The sequence below is a fragment of the Zeus faber genome, assembly GCF_960531495.2.
Source record: "Zeus faber genome assembly, chromosome: 6".
Classification (NCBI taxonomy): Eukaryota; Metazoa; Chordata; class Actinopteri; order Zeiformes; family Zeidae; genus Zeus; species Zeus faber.
The window spans coordinates 1,540,071-1,554,901 of NC_137201.1; the positions used below are offsets into that span (position 1 = coordinate 1,540,071).

Genomic DNA, 14,831 nt, shown 5'->3' on the forward strand with positions numbered 1-14,831 from the left:
TGAGACCCTGAATTTCTTCAGCTGCCTGAGGTGGTAAAGACGCTGCCTCGCCTTTCCACCAGAGTGTCTGTGTGTGTAAACCATGTTAAATACTCTGTGATGTGGACTCCCAGGTACTTGAAGCTGCTCACCCTGTCGACAGAAGCACCATTAATCACCAACCGCGCGTGCGTCCTTGGTTGTTATCCCCTCCTAAAGTCCACAATCAGCTCCTTAGTTTTGCTGACGTTCAGGAGGAGACTGTTGTCCTGGCACCAGAGGGACAGGTCAGCCACCTCCTTGCAGTAAGCCTTCTCATCACTGTCCTTGATCAGGCCCACCATGATGGTGTCGTCAGCAAACTTGATGATGGTGTTGGAGCTCGACCTGGCCACACAGTCATGTGTGTACAGGGAGTACAGTAGGGGGTTGAGGACACAGCCCTGGGGGGGGATCTTGCGTTTAGGATGATGGAGCTGGACATGTGCTTCCCCACCCTAAGCACCTGGGGCCGGGCTGAGAGGAAGTCCAGGATCCAGGCACAGAGCGGAGTGCTCAGTCCTAGCTCCCGCAGCTTGACAGCCAGTCTGGTGGGGACTATGGTATTGAAAGCTGAACTGTAGTCGATAAACAGCAATCCTAGTGAACACCGGGGCTAAGTGGTTTGCACAGGTCTTCAGTATTCGCCCAGATATGCCATCTGAACTTGCAGCTTTCCTGGTGTTCACAGGCATCAGAGCCCTCCTGACATCATGCTCGGACACTGAGAGTGCGTGCTCATCCCCAGTGGTGTAATTCCAATTAGCTGGCGAGCTAGCGGTGTTGTTGCCTGACTCAAACTGTGCATAAAAGGAGTTCAGTTCGTTGGCTAGGGAGGCATCCACACTTGTGGCTGGGGAGGAGCTGCTGTTGTAGTTCGTAATAGTCAACAGTCCCTGCCACAAGCGACTGGTATCCCTTGCTCCATTTGTCGTTCCACTCTGTCCCTGTACGTCCATTTCGCGTCCTTCACCGCCCTCCGCAGATTGTACGACGCTGTTTTGTAATTGTCCATATGTGTCCCACCACAGCAAAAGCCGCCATCTCGCACATTTCTAAAATTGCCAGGAGCATCCAAATAAGTTGAAAAAACCTTTCTTGAAGGAAAATTAGATTTTTTTCCACATTCATGTTCCTTTGTGTTGTTTTTTATCTCTCAATGTATTTGCAAAACCAAGTTTGATTTCTAAATGCTAGAAAATGTTAAACCGTGGAGTTAAATATAGGTAACTGAACTGTGTTCAGTTACCTAGACACAAAACAGCGCTGAACAACGCCGATCAATGGTTTCCTTTCAAGTGACCGTCCAGGTGAAGATCATTCATCCATATTCCATGTAAAATGAAGTCACAATGTGAAACCGTTTTGATAGAATTCAACCTTTAAATCAGAATACTTTTACACACATGGAGCCATTGTTGTGAAACGGCGAAGAAGAAGAACCCTTCGCATTATGTACTTCTACTACTACTGTTTCGGTCTCACTTGTCTGTGAAAACTTTCATCTCTGTATTGTTATGGATTACGAGAAGCGGGTGGCGGAAGCTCTGAATCATATTTTGGACCTTAATCTGATCCAAGTCAGTGTTCGCAGCGCGTACTGGACTTGGATCTATCGCACTGGTCAGATTAAGGTTTTCACATTTTCCGCAATGATAGTCAGTTCTCCGACAGTGACGCGTAGAACGACAGCGCTGCTGAATCTGATATTACTCCGGACTTGGAGAACATTTCAAACAGCGGATTTCAAACATAATGTGAAGATGAAACTGAATATTCTCAAGAACCACCGCAGGAGACCGCCTATTCCATTGTTGTTACAACGGAAGAAGTTGATGACGTGATGAAGTCCGTTGAGGTTTTCAGATTTTCTGAGATTCATAATATTGATAGACTCTACATTTTGTTGTGTTGTCCGTACTTTAACACTCCAAAATAATTCCACTTTTATAAAACATGTATATTCTTACTGTAAAATAAAAGCCTTTTTAAAAACAAAATTAGTTGTGTTGTTGAAGCTGTTCGTGATTGGCCCATTTAGCAGTATGTTAAATACCCATGAGGCTCTGTTTGTCTGCCAACCTCATTTGCATTCTGGGAGCTGGCTGAATGAAGAAAGTCTGGGCAAAACTTTGGAGGTGATTTTCTCAGAAACATGGTTTGCCACACCCTTGTCATAAACAAGACATAGCTTTAAAAATATTTGCTTTGTTTGGACAAGTGACACCTTGTTTGGAAGCTCTGATTCTCCACTTTCAAATGATGTGAAAATAAATAAATTAGAAAGCCACCAAACTACCCTAAAGTAGGTGGTGGGTCACATATTACCGGATACAAGACCGTCGTTGTAAGCAGCCGTGGATAGATTTATCGACCCATGGTTTCTGTTTAGGAAATATCCGAACTTTCACCGTGGGAACGATGCTGTCGAAAGTGCGAAAGTTCTATCTCCCCTGGTGGCAAACGTGATGTGTTGATGTAAATTAGGCAGAACTTTTTAAAGTTTTGCCCTGTTAAAGTCCCCAGTCATCACCACAGCCAAGTCGGGATGATTGTTCTGAAGTCCGCACAACACATCATATAGGTCCGATAGTGCTGTGTCGGTGTCCGCTTGCAGTGGAATATAAACGGCTGTGATAATGACTGTGGTGAATTCCCGGGGAAGGTAGAATGAACGGCATGTAGATGGTCAGCTGTTCAAGGTTCGGCGAGCAGGAGTGGAAGAGAGTCTTGGTGTTGTTGGGGTTCCACCAGCGGCTGTTTATCATCAGGCAGATGCCTCAACCCTCTGATTTCCCCATCTCCTCCGACATGTCAGCGTGGAACATGGAGAAGGACTCGGCTGGACGAATGGCTTCATCCGGCACCAGCGGGTTCAGCCATCTCTCAGTCAGGCAGAGGACGCAACAGTTTTTCATATCCCATTGGAATGTAATCATCGCTCAAGGTCATCCATCTTGTTCTCCAGGGACTGGACATTAGCAAGAATGATACTTGGCAGAGGTGGACAGTAAGGTTGCGTCCTCATTCTGACCGAAATGCTATCACGTTTACTTTTTTTTTTTTAACCTGTGCTGTCAGCATGCTGGGCATACAACACAGAGTATTTGTATGCCATTGCATTCAGGACAAAGTTAGTCTGCAAGTGGAGTTCAGGTTCTCAACCTGCAATGCAACTCTTTATTAATTCTTAAATCATCAAGAACTGCTGCAATAACTCCTGTGGATGACCAGTAGAATGACAAGAGCACAGTGCTACCGCGGTGCATCCTCCGTGGGTCCACCTGTGGCCACCAGCGGCTCCATTGTTGTTGTTTTTGTTGTTGAAAAAAACTGAGGTGAAGATAAAAGTGCTTCATCATAAGCAAACCACTGTGATATATACAGTATATATATACTGTATATATAAGACATACAGTAGGGTCCAAAAGCTTGATTGTATTCCACATCAAAGCCCCGTGTGTTCCCTATTGGAAAGTCCTTATTGTTTGTGAAAGCACCATAGGAGGCATGTAAAGGCAACTTGAGACAGTTGATGCAAGTATAAGCCAGTGGAAACTATGACTGGGAACTTATGCAGAAATGAATCGATGGCAGATGGGAGAAACCAATGGGAGGGGTCTCACTGGCTCCAATTGCAAAGGCCAGTATTTTCTCAATCTTAGAAGATCCCTCTGCACCTACCAAAACAAAACAACATCCAGTTTTTTATTTACCAACAGCAATTTAATTTTCATTTTATTTATTCAATTTTCAGTATTAGAAAATTAAAAGGTATATTTAATAAAAATTAGGATTATTAGACTAAATGTTTGGGTTAACAGGCCCACTTTTATTGCCAAATTTTTGCATTTTATCTAAAAATCATTGTTTTATATAATAACCTGGCACATGCTGTAGGGGCAATTCTGACAGCATGGTATCCCTAACCTATAGATTGCAAGTAGTCTCTCCAGAAGGGAATGATCTCTTCAGCTCCTCTTTTGGTACTTCCTTGTTCCGAGTAGTGAATACGGAAGAGATCCTCCAATATCACAGTTGTGGGTCTACACGGCTCATGGAAGAGCAAAGCGCAGAAACTCTCTGGGTGCAATTGGATCATGTCTAACAAGCTGAGTTTTCATTCCATCCCTGAATCTGCATACAAGACAGGAAGCATGATTATTGCACAATCCTTGTCACATAACTATCTGCCCACTGAGTAACTTGATGCTCTAAAATGAAATTCCAGCAAATGTCCTAATTGAACATGCTGCTATTACAATAACCGTAGATTGAACTTGATTCCAGGAGAGGAGAGCCTCTGTCATGACATGTGTCAAGCTACTCCGGCTTGTTACATCTTGCCACTCTCTACAATAAACTGGCGTGTTTGCAACTTATCTACCTGTGTCTCAGTGTCGGAGTGCCATGAAAACACCACTCATGTGGCTTGAGACAGGCGGAACTGCCACATTAGCGCCCGAACAGGGACTCCCCGGCATGGGAAAGGGACACAGAAGGGCCGTCCAAACACACACTGGAGCCACCAGCAGGTCAGCTAGTAGCTACAGCACCAGCCCTCTCCCGACTGGCAGCAGCAACACTCAGGATGTGCAGCGGAGGACCAGGCCCAGCAGCCACCTCCAGGACCATTCAGCAACCCAGCAGCCGGGCCCTCCAAGCAGAACCTGTAACAGCCAAGCCTGGCTCAACTCCACCAGCCAGCCTAGCAGCCAAAGGCCCCATGCTCTGGAAAGGAGGAGGGGAGTCTGTAGTCCCCCTGGGAAAGGCTCGGTGGACCGTGCTGTTCTGGGGAACCAGGTCTCCAGGAAAAGGGAATATTTATGTTTTGTCGGAAATCTTTGTTTGTTTAAGGTATGGGAACCCTGTTTCAGACACCAGCCATTTGTTTCTTTTTTTTCTGCTTGGTGGGGGGCAGGTAGGCTTCTGCCAGGGATTCTCTCTAGCCTCAGTTTGATGTTGGGGGTATGTGGTGTGGGGCTGGTGTGGTTTAAGCAGCCACACCTGTCTTGGGTCTTGGTAATTGGGTCCTGGGCTGTACGCCCGTTGTTCGTCAGAGCAATCACACGATGTCAGACGATGTGTCATTTGATATTCTATGGGTCCCGTGCATGGGCGTGTGGAAATGGCCGCCTCCGCCCCCTCGAACAAAAAAAAAAAAAACGAACATTCACTTTTTTCCGCAAAAACTCAGAAATTTGATAGACATTTGTAACCTCACTAGACTTCATATATTGCCGCCATGACTGACATGACTTCTCCATTAAAAGTTAGTAAAATATTTTGTTTTCGGCACACGATCTTGGTGTGGCAACACGTAAAATATCATGTTCCAAAAGATACTTAGAAATTCACAAAACTTTTCACACTCGTCAGTCCCAATGTGGCAATTGATATTCTATGCGTTTCCTGGCATAGGCGTGGTAAAATGGCCAGCCACGCCATCTTGAAAATTCCATAAACATCAAACCTCTTCACTTTTTTCCATGAAAACTCATGAAATTTGGTATACTTATGTAACATCACTAGACTTAATTTTAGTCACTTTGTGGTGGCACGGTGGTGCAGTGCATTGCACTGCTGCCTCACAGCAAGAAGGTCCTGGGTTCGATTTTCACCTGGGGCGCTGTTGGCACCGTGCTCCGGCGGGTTATCTCCCAAATAGGAGCCTTCTGTGTGGAATTTGCATGTTCTCCCTGTGCTCACATGGGGTTTGCTCCACCTACCATCAGTAAGGACCCCCACCAAAAACATGCACACATCACCATCGTCTGACCAGCAATGGACACCTGGTACCAGGTCCCCCGGCGCATCGAAGAATGCTGCCCACTGCTCCTGGCTGCCCCCCCGGAGGAAGGACAAGCCAGGATGGGAGAAATGCAGAGGCCACATTTCACTGGCCACCACCCAAAAAGCATGCGTGTGTGTGTATATATGCGTGTTGTAGTGCGATGTGACAAATCCAAAAGATTCTTCAACTTTTGGTCATTTTCATGCTTTGGACTGTCGCAAACTCCTCCGAGGGGATATATCTGATTGACTTCAAACTTGATGAGTGTCTACAAGACAGCTTCGATTAAAAGTTATTAAAATATTTTGTTTTCGTCACATTATGTGGTTGTGGCAAAGCATTGAATTTCATGTTCTAAAAAAAGCTGTGTTTATGTGACTTTTGGGACCTGAAGAAACACGAAAACTCACGAAACTTTGCAAACTCATTAGTCCCGGTGTATCCATGATATTCTATGGCTTTTGTGCATGGGCGTGTCAAAATGTCCCCTAAAAAAACCAAAAATAAAAATTAAACCTATTAACTTTATTCCACAAAAACTCATGGAATTTATTTATTATTGTTATTTACTTAACAGATACAACCCTGTACTTAAAAAAAAACCATCAGTAAGGGCCATATTGAATTTTCCTCACTTTTTGGTTATTTTTATGTTTGTACTTTTGCGAACTTTTCCTAGGCGATTTATTGGATCGACTTCAAACTTCACGAGTGTCTACAAGACACCTTCACCATTAAAAGTTATTAACGGCCCATCCGTCAACACCCCCCTGACATCTACAAGCAGGCAGCAACCGAGCAGTGCCTGGAGGAGATGTGGGCAGCAGGGGTTATAGAGCCTTCTGAGAGCCCATGGGTTTCCCCTTTGTGATTGTGCCCAAGAAGCCCAATGACTCATGGGGGTTCTGGGTGGATCTGCGGAGACTGAAAAAGACTCTTATACTCTCCTCTGCATCGATGGCTCACTAGACAGGATTAGGGGCTCTGTATGGTTCTCATCCCTGGATTTAAGGAGTGGTTACTGGCAGGTGCCGCTCTCTGTTGAGGTCCAACCGAAAACAGCCTTCACGATAAGCTTGGGACTGTGGCAGTGCACAGTAATGCCCTTCGATCTGTGCAACGCGCCTGCAAGGTTTGAAAGGCTCATGGAGAGGGTGTTGTGTACCACCAAAGAACCTGCAGGTGTACCTCGATCTTGTGCTTGTCTATGCACCGGACTTGGACACGGCCTTGTGGGTGTTGTGGCTCGTCTTCACCAGGCTACAAGGAGCGGGGCTAAAGTTACACCCACAGAAGTCTAAGCTGCTGCGGAAAGAACTCTCCTTCCTTGGTCATTATGTCAGTAGTGATGGTTGCGGTGAAGGTTGCAGCGGTCTGGGACTAGTCCAATCCTGGGAACCTTTCCAAGCTGCGGTCCTTTCTGGGTCTAGCCTCATATTATCGCCGGTATCGTCTTGGCCCAGGTGGCCCTCAGTGACGGGTGATTATTTATTTCACATGACCATCACAAGCAAATTAACAGCAGTTGTTGGAGACAACAAAAATATCAGATTGGAATGGGCAGATACTTAAGGTTGTGGTATCGGATTGGAAATGAATGAAATGTTTGCAAAAGAACAAACACGTAGACCACCTTTTCCTAGTCCTTGAGTTCCATCTTTCATAGTGCTGCAGTGTGTGGTAACGAGGCGTCTCTGTGGGCGTCTCCTGATCTCATAGTGACTGTGCTCTGGTCTGGGCATACGGCTGAAATTGACTTCTTAATTCAACATCCCCATGTCGCACACTACCCGTGTTTGTTGTGTTTGAGATAGATGCCAATGCATTTATGGCACCATGAATATCCGGGTGTAAAATGTTGTTTAATGTCGGTTTTTGTCCAATGTATTTCTGCACTTGATTGGATTAGGTGCTAAGTTACCTTGCATAACCTTCAACCAATGACTTCAACCTTTAAATCTTACTAGTTTTACACACACCTGGATACATTGTTGTGTAGTTGGCGAACGCCATGAAAAAGAAAAGCTGACATCACCATAAACAAGATGACAAGCCTGCAGTTTCACTTGTCTGTGAAAACTTTCATCTCTGTGTTGTTATGGATAAGGAGAAGCAGGGGGCAGAAGCTCTAAATCATATCGCGAACCTTAATCTGACCACTGCAATAGATCCAAGTCAGTTTAAGCAGCGCGTACTAGACTTCATTTTCTGCAATGATAGTCAGTACTCCGACAGCGACGCTGAAAACGACAGTGATGCTGAATCTGATATTGGCGTTATCCCGGACTTGGAGAACATTTCAAACATCTACCTGAATGTGACGATGAAACTGAATATTTTCAAGAACCACCGGAGGAGACTGACAATGTGCTTGTTATTGTAACAACAGAAGAAGTTTCTACAAGAAGCAATATCTACAGCACAAGGAAATATGCTCAGAGAGGGTGGTCTACAACTCCATGATCAAGGACTCCAAGAACACTTGTGAGCGCCTCAACCTCTCTTTGGGTTGTCGTGTTCAACCTGCGAGCAACCACATTAAGATGCATTACAGTTTTGACTTGCTCAACAGGTTAGTACATGGTAAAGAAGCGATGTAAACTTGGGTATTCATCATGGAGAGTTACATGAAAGGGGTTGACAAAAAGCTACAGCAGAAATGAAATATGGGTTGGTCAACTATTAACATTCCTAGGTGATTTTGGCAATTTGGCATATGCACATTTATATATAAAATGACACAACGAGGTTGATATACAGAGACTTATATTATTGACTGACTGTACATTTTGTTGTGTTGTGTGCACTTTTAAACTTCTAAATAATTTCAATTTTATAAAACATGTACTGTATATTCTTACTGTTAAATAAAAGCTTTTTTTCAAAACAAAGACTTTGTGTGTCGATGACGCTGTTCAACATTCCCTATAAACACAAGAACAACGCAGAGATTGCCCCATTCGGCAGGGTGTCAAGTGGCCGTGTGGCTTTGTTGGTCCTCCAACCCATTTGCGTTCTGGGAGCTGGCTAAATTTGTGTTGTTTTGAAGCTCTAAACCTTCACTTTCAAATGACGTGAAAAAAAGTCAAAAGGTACCAAATATACCTAAAATTAAAAACTCACATTCGTGAGAGGTAACATGAAATATGGCCTATACGGCCTCTCATAAAATATAAGTACTAGTAACTTTTAAAAAGGGACGAGTATGGTTTATGGATTAAACGTTAAAACCGCTTGCCATACAAGTGTGTGTTCTGACCTGTGGAATTCCTCAGTGCGTTCCTCTCCATCTGCACAGCTCATGAGACAGTGTCTCAGTATGGCTCCCAAATGTCTGTACTCTGCAGCATCCTCCTAAATGTACATGTGTGTCGCACGCACAGGCACACACACACACACACACACACACACACACACACACACACACACACACACACACACACACACACACACACACACACACACACACACACACACAATTCACAAATTTGACCTGTATTGAATGCAGCCCTCATCACTGTTAAAAATGCTAAGTGGACAGTTCTAAAACTGCCAGTGCAATATTATATTTTGTATCCCTGTGATTTAAAACCAAAATTCTTGTTTAAAATGAGAAAACATGACTTTCCTCTTCTTTCTTTCATCAAAAATTAATCTTCTTCCGAAAAGACAGCGAAGGTAATATGACTCTATACAGGATTTGGTTTATTCTTTATCTTTCAATGTGCGCATTAAAACTTTTTCATCCCCTCAATACTTGAATTATCACGTGGCCTGTTGCTTTTTTCCAGAAGTAATATTAGATTTATCTCAAGAGAAGATTTAATTGATATTAACATAATTCTTAATATGCTGTTTTATCTCTCACACTAAGCATCATAGAGAAGGATTCCAGGATTCTCCTTGCATTGTATTTGAATTTCATGAACATTTGAAACCTGGATCCAACATAAGGATATTTAAAACCTTCAACACTTTTTACAATTATTAATTATTCATCCATCCTGTTAACCACAAAAACATTTGCAAGAAACAACGGTGCTTTTTAATTGTTAGTGACGCAAGACTCAACAAAGAGTCTAAAAATTGAACAAACTAATGTAAGTCGAACCTTACGTTACTACGAAAAGTAACTCACTTTCATTGTGAAACTTGTTCCGATGAACACAGAGCTGCTATTCTGGCATGAACTGATGGATTACACACATTAGCCAGCCTTGCAATTTTGATCATGCAACACAAGAGCTAATTTCCATTACTTATTTTTAAGTGGAATTTGAAAATTTTTTAAGGCACACCATGCCAGCTCTCATGTTTGAAAAACACTGTATGTGTGTGTATATACACTGGGGCAAAAAAGTATTTAGTCAGCCACCAATTGTGCAAGTTCTCCCACTTAAAAAGATGAGAGGCCTGTTATTTTCATCATAGGTTCACCTCAACTATGAGAGACAAAATGAGAAAAAAAATCCAGAAAATCACATTGTCTGATTTTTAAAGAATTTATTTGCAAATTATGGCGGAAAATAAGTATTTGGTCAATAACAAAAGTTCATCTCAATACTTTGTTACATACCCTTTGTTTGCAATGACAGAGATCAAACGTTTTCTGTAAGTCTTCACAAGGTTTTCACACACTGTTGCTGGTATTTTGGCCCATTCCTCCATGCAGATCTCCTCTAGAGCAGTGATGTTTTGGGGCTGTCGCTGGGCAACACGGACTTTCAACTCCCTCCAAAGATTTTCTATGGGGTTGAGATCTGGAGACTGGCTAGGCCACTCCAGGACCTTGAAATGCTTCTTACGAAGCCACTCCTTGTGTGTTTGGGAACATTGTCATGCTGAAAGACCCAGCCACGTTTCATCTTCAATGCCCTTGCTGATGGAAGGAGGTTTTCACTCAAAATCTCACGATACATGGCCCCATTCATTCTTTCCTTTATACGGATCAGTCATCCTGGTCCCTTTGCAGAAAAACAGCCCCAAAGCATGATGTTTCCACCGCCATGCTTCACAGTAGGTATGGTGTTCTTTGGATGCAACTCAGCTTTCTTTCTCCTCCAAACACGACAAGTTGAGTTTTTACCAAAAAGTTTTATTTTGGTTTCATCTGACTATATGACATTCTCCCAATCCTCTTCTGGATCATCCAAATGCTCTCTAGCAAACTTCAGACGGGCCTGGACACGAACTGGCTTAAGCAGGGGGACACGTCTGGCACTGCAGGATTTGAGTCCCTGGTGGAGTAGTGTGTTACTGATGGTAGCCTTTGTTAGTTCAAAGGGTCGAGTTCAAACAGGTTCCATTAATACAGGTAACGAGTGGAGGACAGAGGAGCCTCTTAAAGAAAAAGTTACAGGTCTGTGAAAGCCCGAAATCTTGCTTGTTTGTAGGTGACCAAATACTTATTTTACCGAGGAATTTACCAATTAATTCATTAAAAATCCTACAATGTGATTTCCTGGATTCTTTCCCCCCATTCTGTCTCTCATTGTCGAAATGTACCTATGATGAAAATTATAGGCCTCTCTCATCTTTTTAAGTGGGAGAACTTGCACAATTGGAGGCTGACTAAATACTTTTTTGCATCACTGTATATACAGTATATCTGATATCAATTCATAAACAAAGTATCTCAAATTATCATGTTATCATTAATTACCTCGTCATACTTGCGCCTGGTGGTGTTGAAAGTGATATTGAACAGTATTTTCAGTATTTCCATGGCTCGTTCTATCTGCTGTCTGCTGAGGGGGGGCAGTTCCTCAGTTGGGACCCCCTCCATCCCGGCCCTGGCTGTCTCCAATGTGTCTGGCCAGCACAGACACAGTGTGGCATCCAACTGGTTACCTAGGGGGGAAAAACAAAATCACTACTCAAGAGAGTAGTCTTTGCTCTAGAGTTGGGAAAGCTACAGACAGAGCACACCTGACACATTTAAAATTATAATATATTTGGATTCTCATTTTCAATTTGTGTCATTATATAACAACTCTTCAAACATAAACCGCATTTTGTGATTGATATAGTAAGTCGACAAATTGACACTCGTTACCAAAGAACTCCAGAAGTAATTACCCAAATTAGACCAGTACAAAAGATTCATTCTGAAGTGTATTTGTGTCCTGATTGCTTCCAAACAAATCCTAATGAAGTATCAGTTCTATTTGACATAAAAAAAATATTATGCCAAACCTTCTGAAGTTCTGCTCAATAATATCTCAACAGAGCGATACTTGAACTTGTCATGTGCATTCTCTTTTCATGCTACATTGGATGGTAAACTTAGTAGGTAACTAAGAATGCCGCTGTGAAGTACTAAAGAAAGTAGTTACTGAGGAGACAGATGTGGGTTACTGGAGATACTAGTTAACTAGGAGACTTTGGCTACATTCACACTGCAAGGCTTAGTGCTCAACTGGGACTTATTGCTCAGATCCAATTTTTTTGTTTGGCTGTTCACATTATTTTTTAAATGTGGCCAATATTAACTTCCAGTGTGAACAAGTCACAGTCGTGAACTGACCCGCATCCGTATAGTACAGAAGTTAACATGGCAGGCAAATGCATGGTGGTTGTCGCGCGGCTTGGAACCTTGTACCTCGGCTCAAGTTTGTGGATTAAATCCTTAAATCCAGACAGGGGCTAGGTGCAGTTTTGTTTCGTTCAAAAATGAAATTTAGTAAAATAAAAACACAATGTACGCAAATTGCACCTGATCGCTTCCTCAGAGGACACACACACTCACACGCACAAGCACAAGCAAACGCACACACGCGCACACACACACACACACACACACACACACACACACACACACACACACACACACACACACACACACACACACACACACACACACACACACACACACACACACACAGTGGCGGGTAGCCGCAGTGCAGCTGCTGCGGTGCACCTCGCGCTGCATGCGAGTCCCGAAGTCGGAGCCAGAATTCTCGAAACACAGGGATACATTTTTTCGTGAACCTAATAATCTTTTTATTGCAGATGTATTTAGTGAATTTGTTTTCCCCCCCCTGGTCCGTGAACATTTTGTGCGCTGCGGTCCGGTCCGTGATAATAAAAAGGGGCCCCTGCTCTTGAATGAAGTAAAAGTCGCATGAATTCCAATTAGACTGGAGAGAGAGGGAGAGGTCGCATCGCAAAAAATCTGGCCTGAATCCGATTGAGGATTACATATGAAAGTGGCCCAATTCCGAATTGAAAAGATCACATTCCATGTGATATGTTCTGTTCACACGGTCATGGAAAAAAAAACAGATCTGAGCCACATATGAGCAAAAATATGAGCTTATGGCCACTTTTACCTGCAGTGTGAACTTAGCCTAATATAGATTAATGTGGAGACTTGTTACCTTGGAGATGGATGTGGGTTATAGGAGAGACTATAGTTACCAAGGAGACTGATGCCATGGAGCTCTTGGGCCAGCTGTGCCCTGACATCAACTCGTAGAGCGGTCAACAGAAAAGTGAGACGCAAGTCAAAGAAACGGATCTGAAGATGAAAGACAAGATAAGATGCAGGTGACAAAAAGACAAAAGACGACCAAACAGAGTGGAGACACAGAGATGAAAGAAATAGACATAAACATAAACACAGCCACAAACACATGGTTTTGTTGTTAATAGAGTGATCCCATCTATCTATCAGAAGTCATCCCTTCCTACTTCCATGGCATGGTGATTGTGGTTTCAGTAACCCACAACAGCCTTTTGAGGCAATCTTGAGGCAAATATTGTCAAGTAGTATTTTAAATTAGTCCTTGTGGTGTGGGAATGGGGTGGTTTCAGCAACCACACCTGACCTGGATCTTCCTACCTGTTGCTCGTTTGTTGGTCTAACAAGCGACAGGTAAAAGCCCCATCCCCACACACACTCAGGAGAGGAACCCGTATCATGACACATGTTAATCTGCTCCGAGTAAATTCCAACTGGCCCACTCTCTACAATTTACTGGTGTCTACAACCCTGTCTTCTGTGTCTCTGTGCCGGAGGTCCATGAACACGCCACTTGGGTGGCGCATGGTAGGCAAAACTGCCAAACTGGCACTTGAACAGGGACTCTCGGGCATGGGAAGGGACACAGAAGGGCCGTCCGAAGACGCCCTGGAGCCACCAACAGCCAGCTAACCCTGGTTCGACTGGCAGCAACAGCACCCAGGGTGTCCGGTGGAGGACCGGGGGAGAAGCAGCCACAGAAACCACCACAGCTAGCTCCTTTGCCCAGCAGCCACTGCTGGGACCATCCAGCAGCTCAGCAGCCAGGCCACCCCTCCAAGCAATCTCCACAACAGCCAAGTCTGGCCACGCCTTCACCAGCCAGCACAGCAGCCTGAGGCCCCACACTCTGGAAGGGAGGAGGGGCAGTCTGTGATCGCCCTGGGGGAAAGAAGCCGGTCGACCGTGGTGTTCTGGGAAACCAGGTCCCCTGGAAGGGGACCAGTTAAGTTTTTTGGACATTTGTTGGTTTAAGGACGGAGTCGGCAACCTTTACTATCAAAATAGCCATTTTTAGGCAAAAAATAATAATAATCTTCCCGGAGCCACAAAACAGCCTGTAGCCTTTAAATGAAGGTAACACAGCTATTAAGTCTAAATTAGCTAATCAACATTACTCTAAATGAGCATTCATTAATATGTTTTCTTTTTTTTTTATGCCTTCAAGTGCAAATGAAAGGCAGAGACGTCTCAGGTGATTTGGCTTGAAGCTCCCGCTGGCATGAGTAGTGGCTTAGGTTTTGTTGACCATTGGGGGGGACACATTAAGCACTAATATGTGCCTTTGCTGCATCAATTTATGTTGGAAATGTTCTTAAAATTCTTAAAAGTACATTTGCTCTGCTTTCCACAGCAGTTCCGAAATCACTTTCTTTCTATCATTCCCAGCTGGATACTTTTCAACAAATGCAGTGTGTATGTTTTGGAAATGTCTTTCAATATTAGAGTCAGAGTGGCTGCATACCTGTTGCTCGTTGGTTGGTCTAACGAACATCA

The 14,831-nt window shown here is 43.7% G+C and overlaps 1 protein-coding gene across 1 annotated transcript in view; it reads right to left on the reverse strand.

The window, feature by feature from the left end:
• The window catches only part of ric8a (RIC8 guanine nucleotide exchange factor A), a 40,591-nt gene that overhangs the window by 14,750 nt on the left and 11,010 nt on the right, over positions 1-14,831 (reverse strand). Inside the window, exons 6-8 of the mRNA XM_080001752.1 lie at positions 13,232-13,331; positions 11,475-11,662; positions 9,072-9,166 (exon numbers count right to left, since the gene is read on the reverse strand). Of these exons, the coding sequence (XP_079857878.1) occupies positions 9,072-9,166; positions 11,475-11,662; positions 13,232-13,331 (383 nt within the window). The remainder of the gene's footprint in view (positions 1-9,071; positions 9,167-11,474; positions 11,663-13,231; positions 13,332-14,831) is intronic.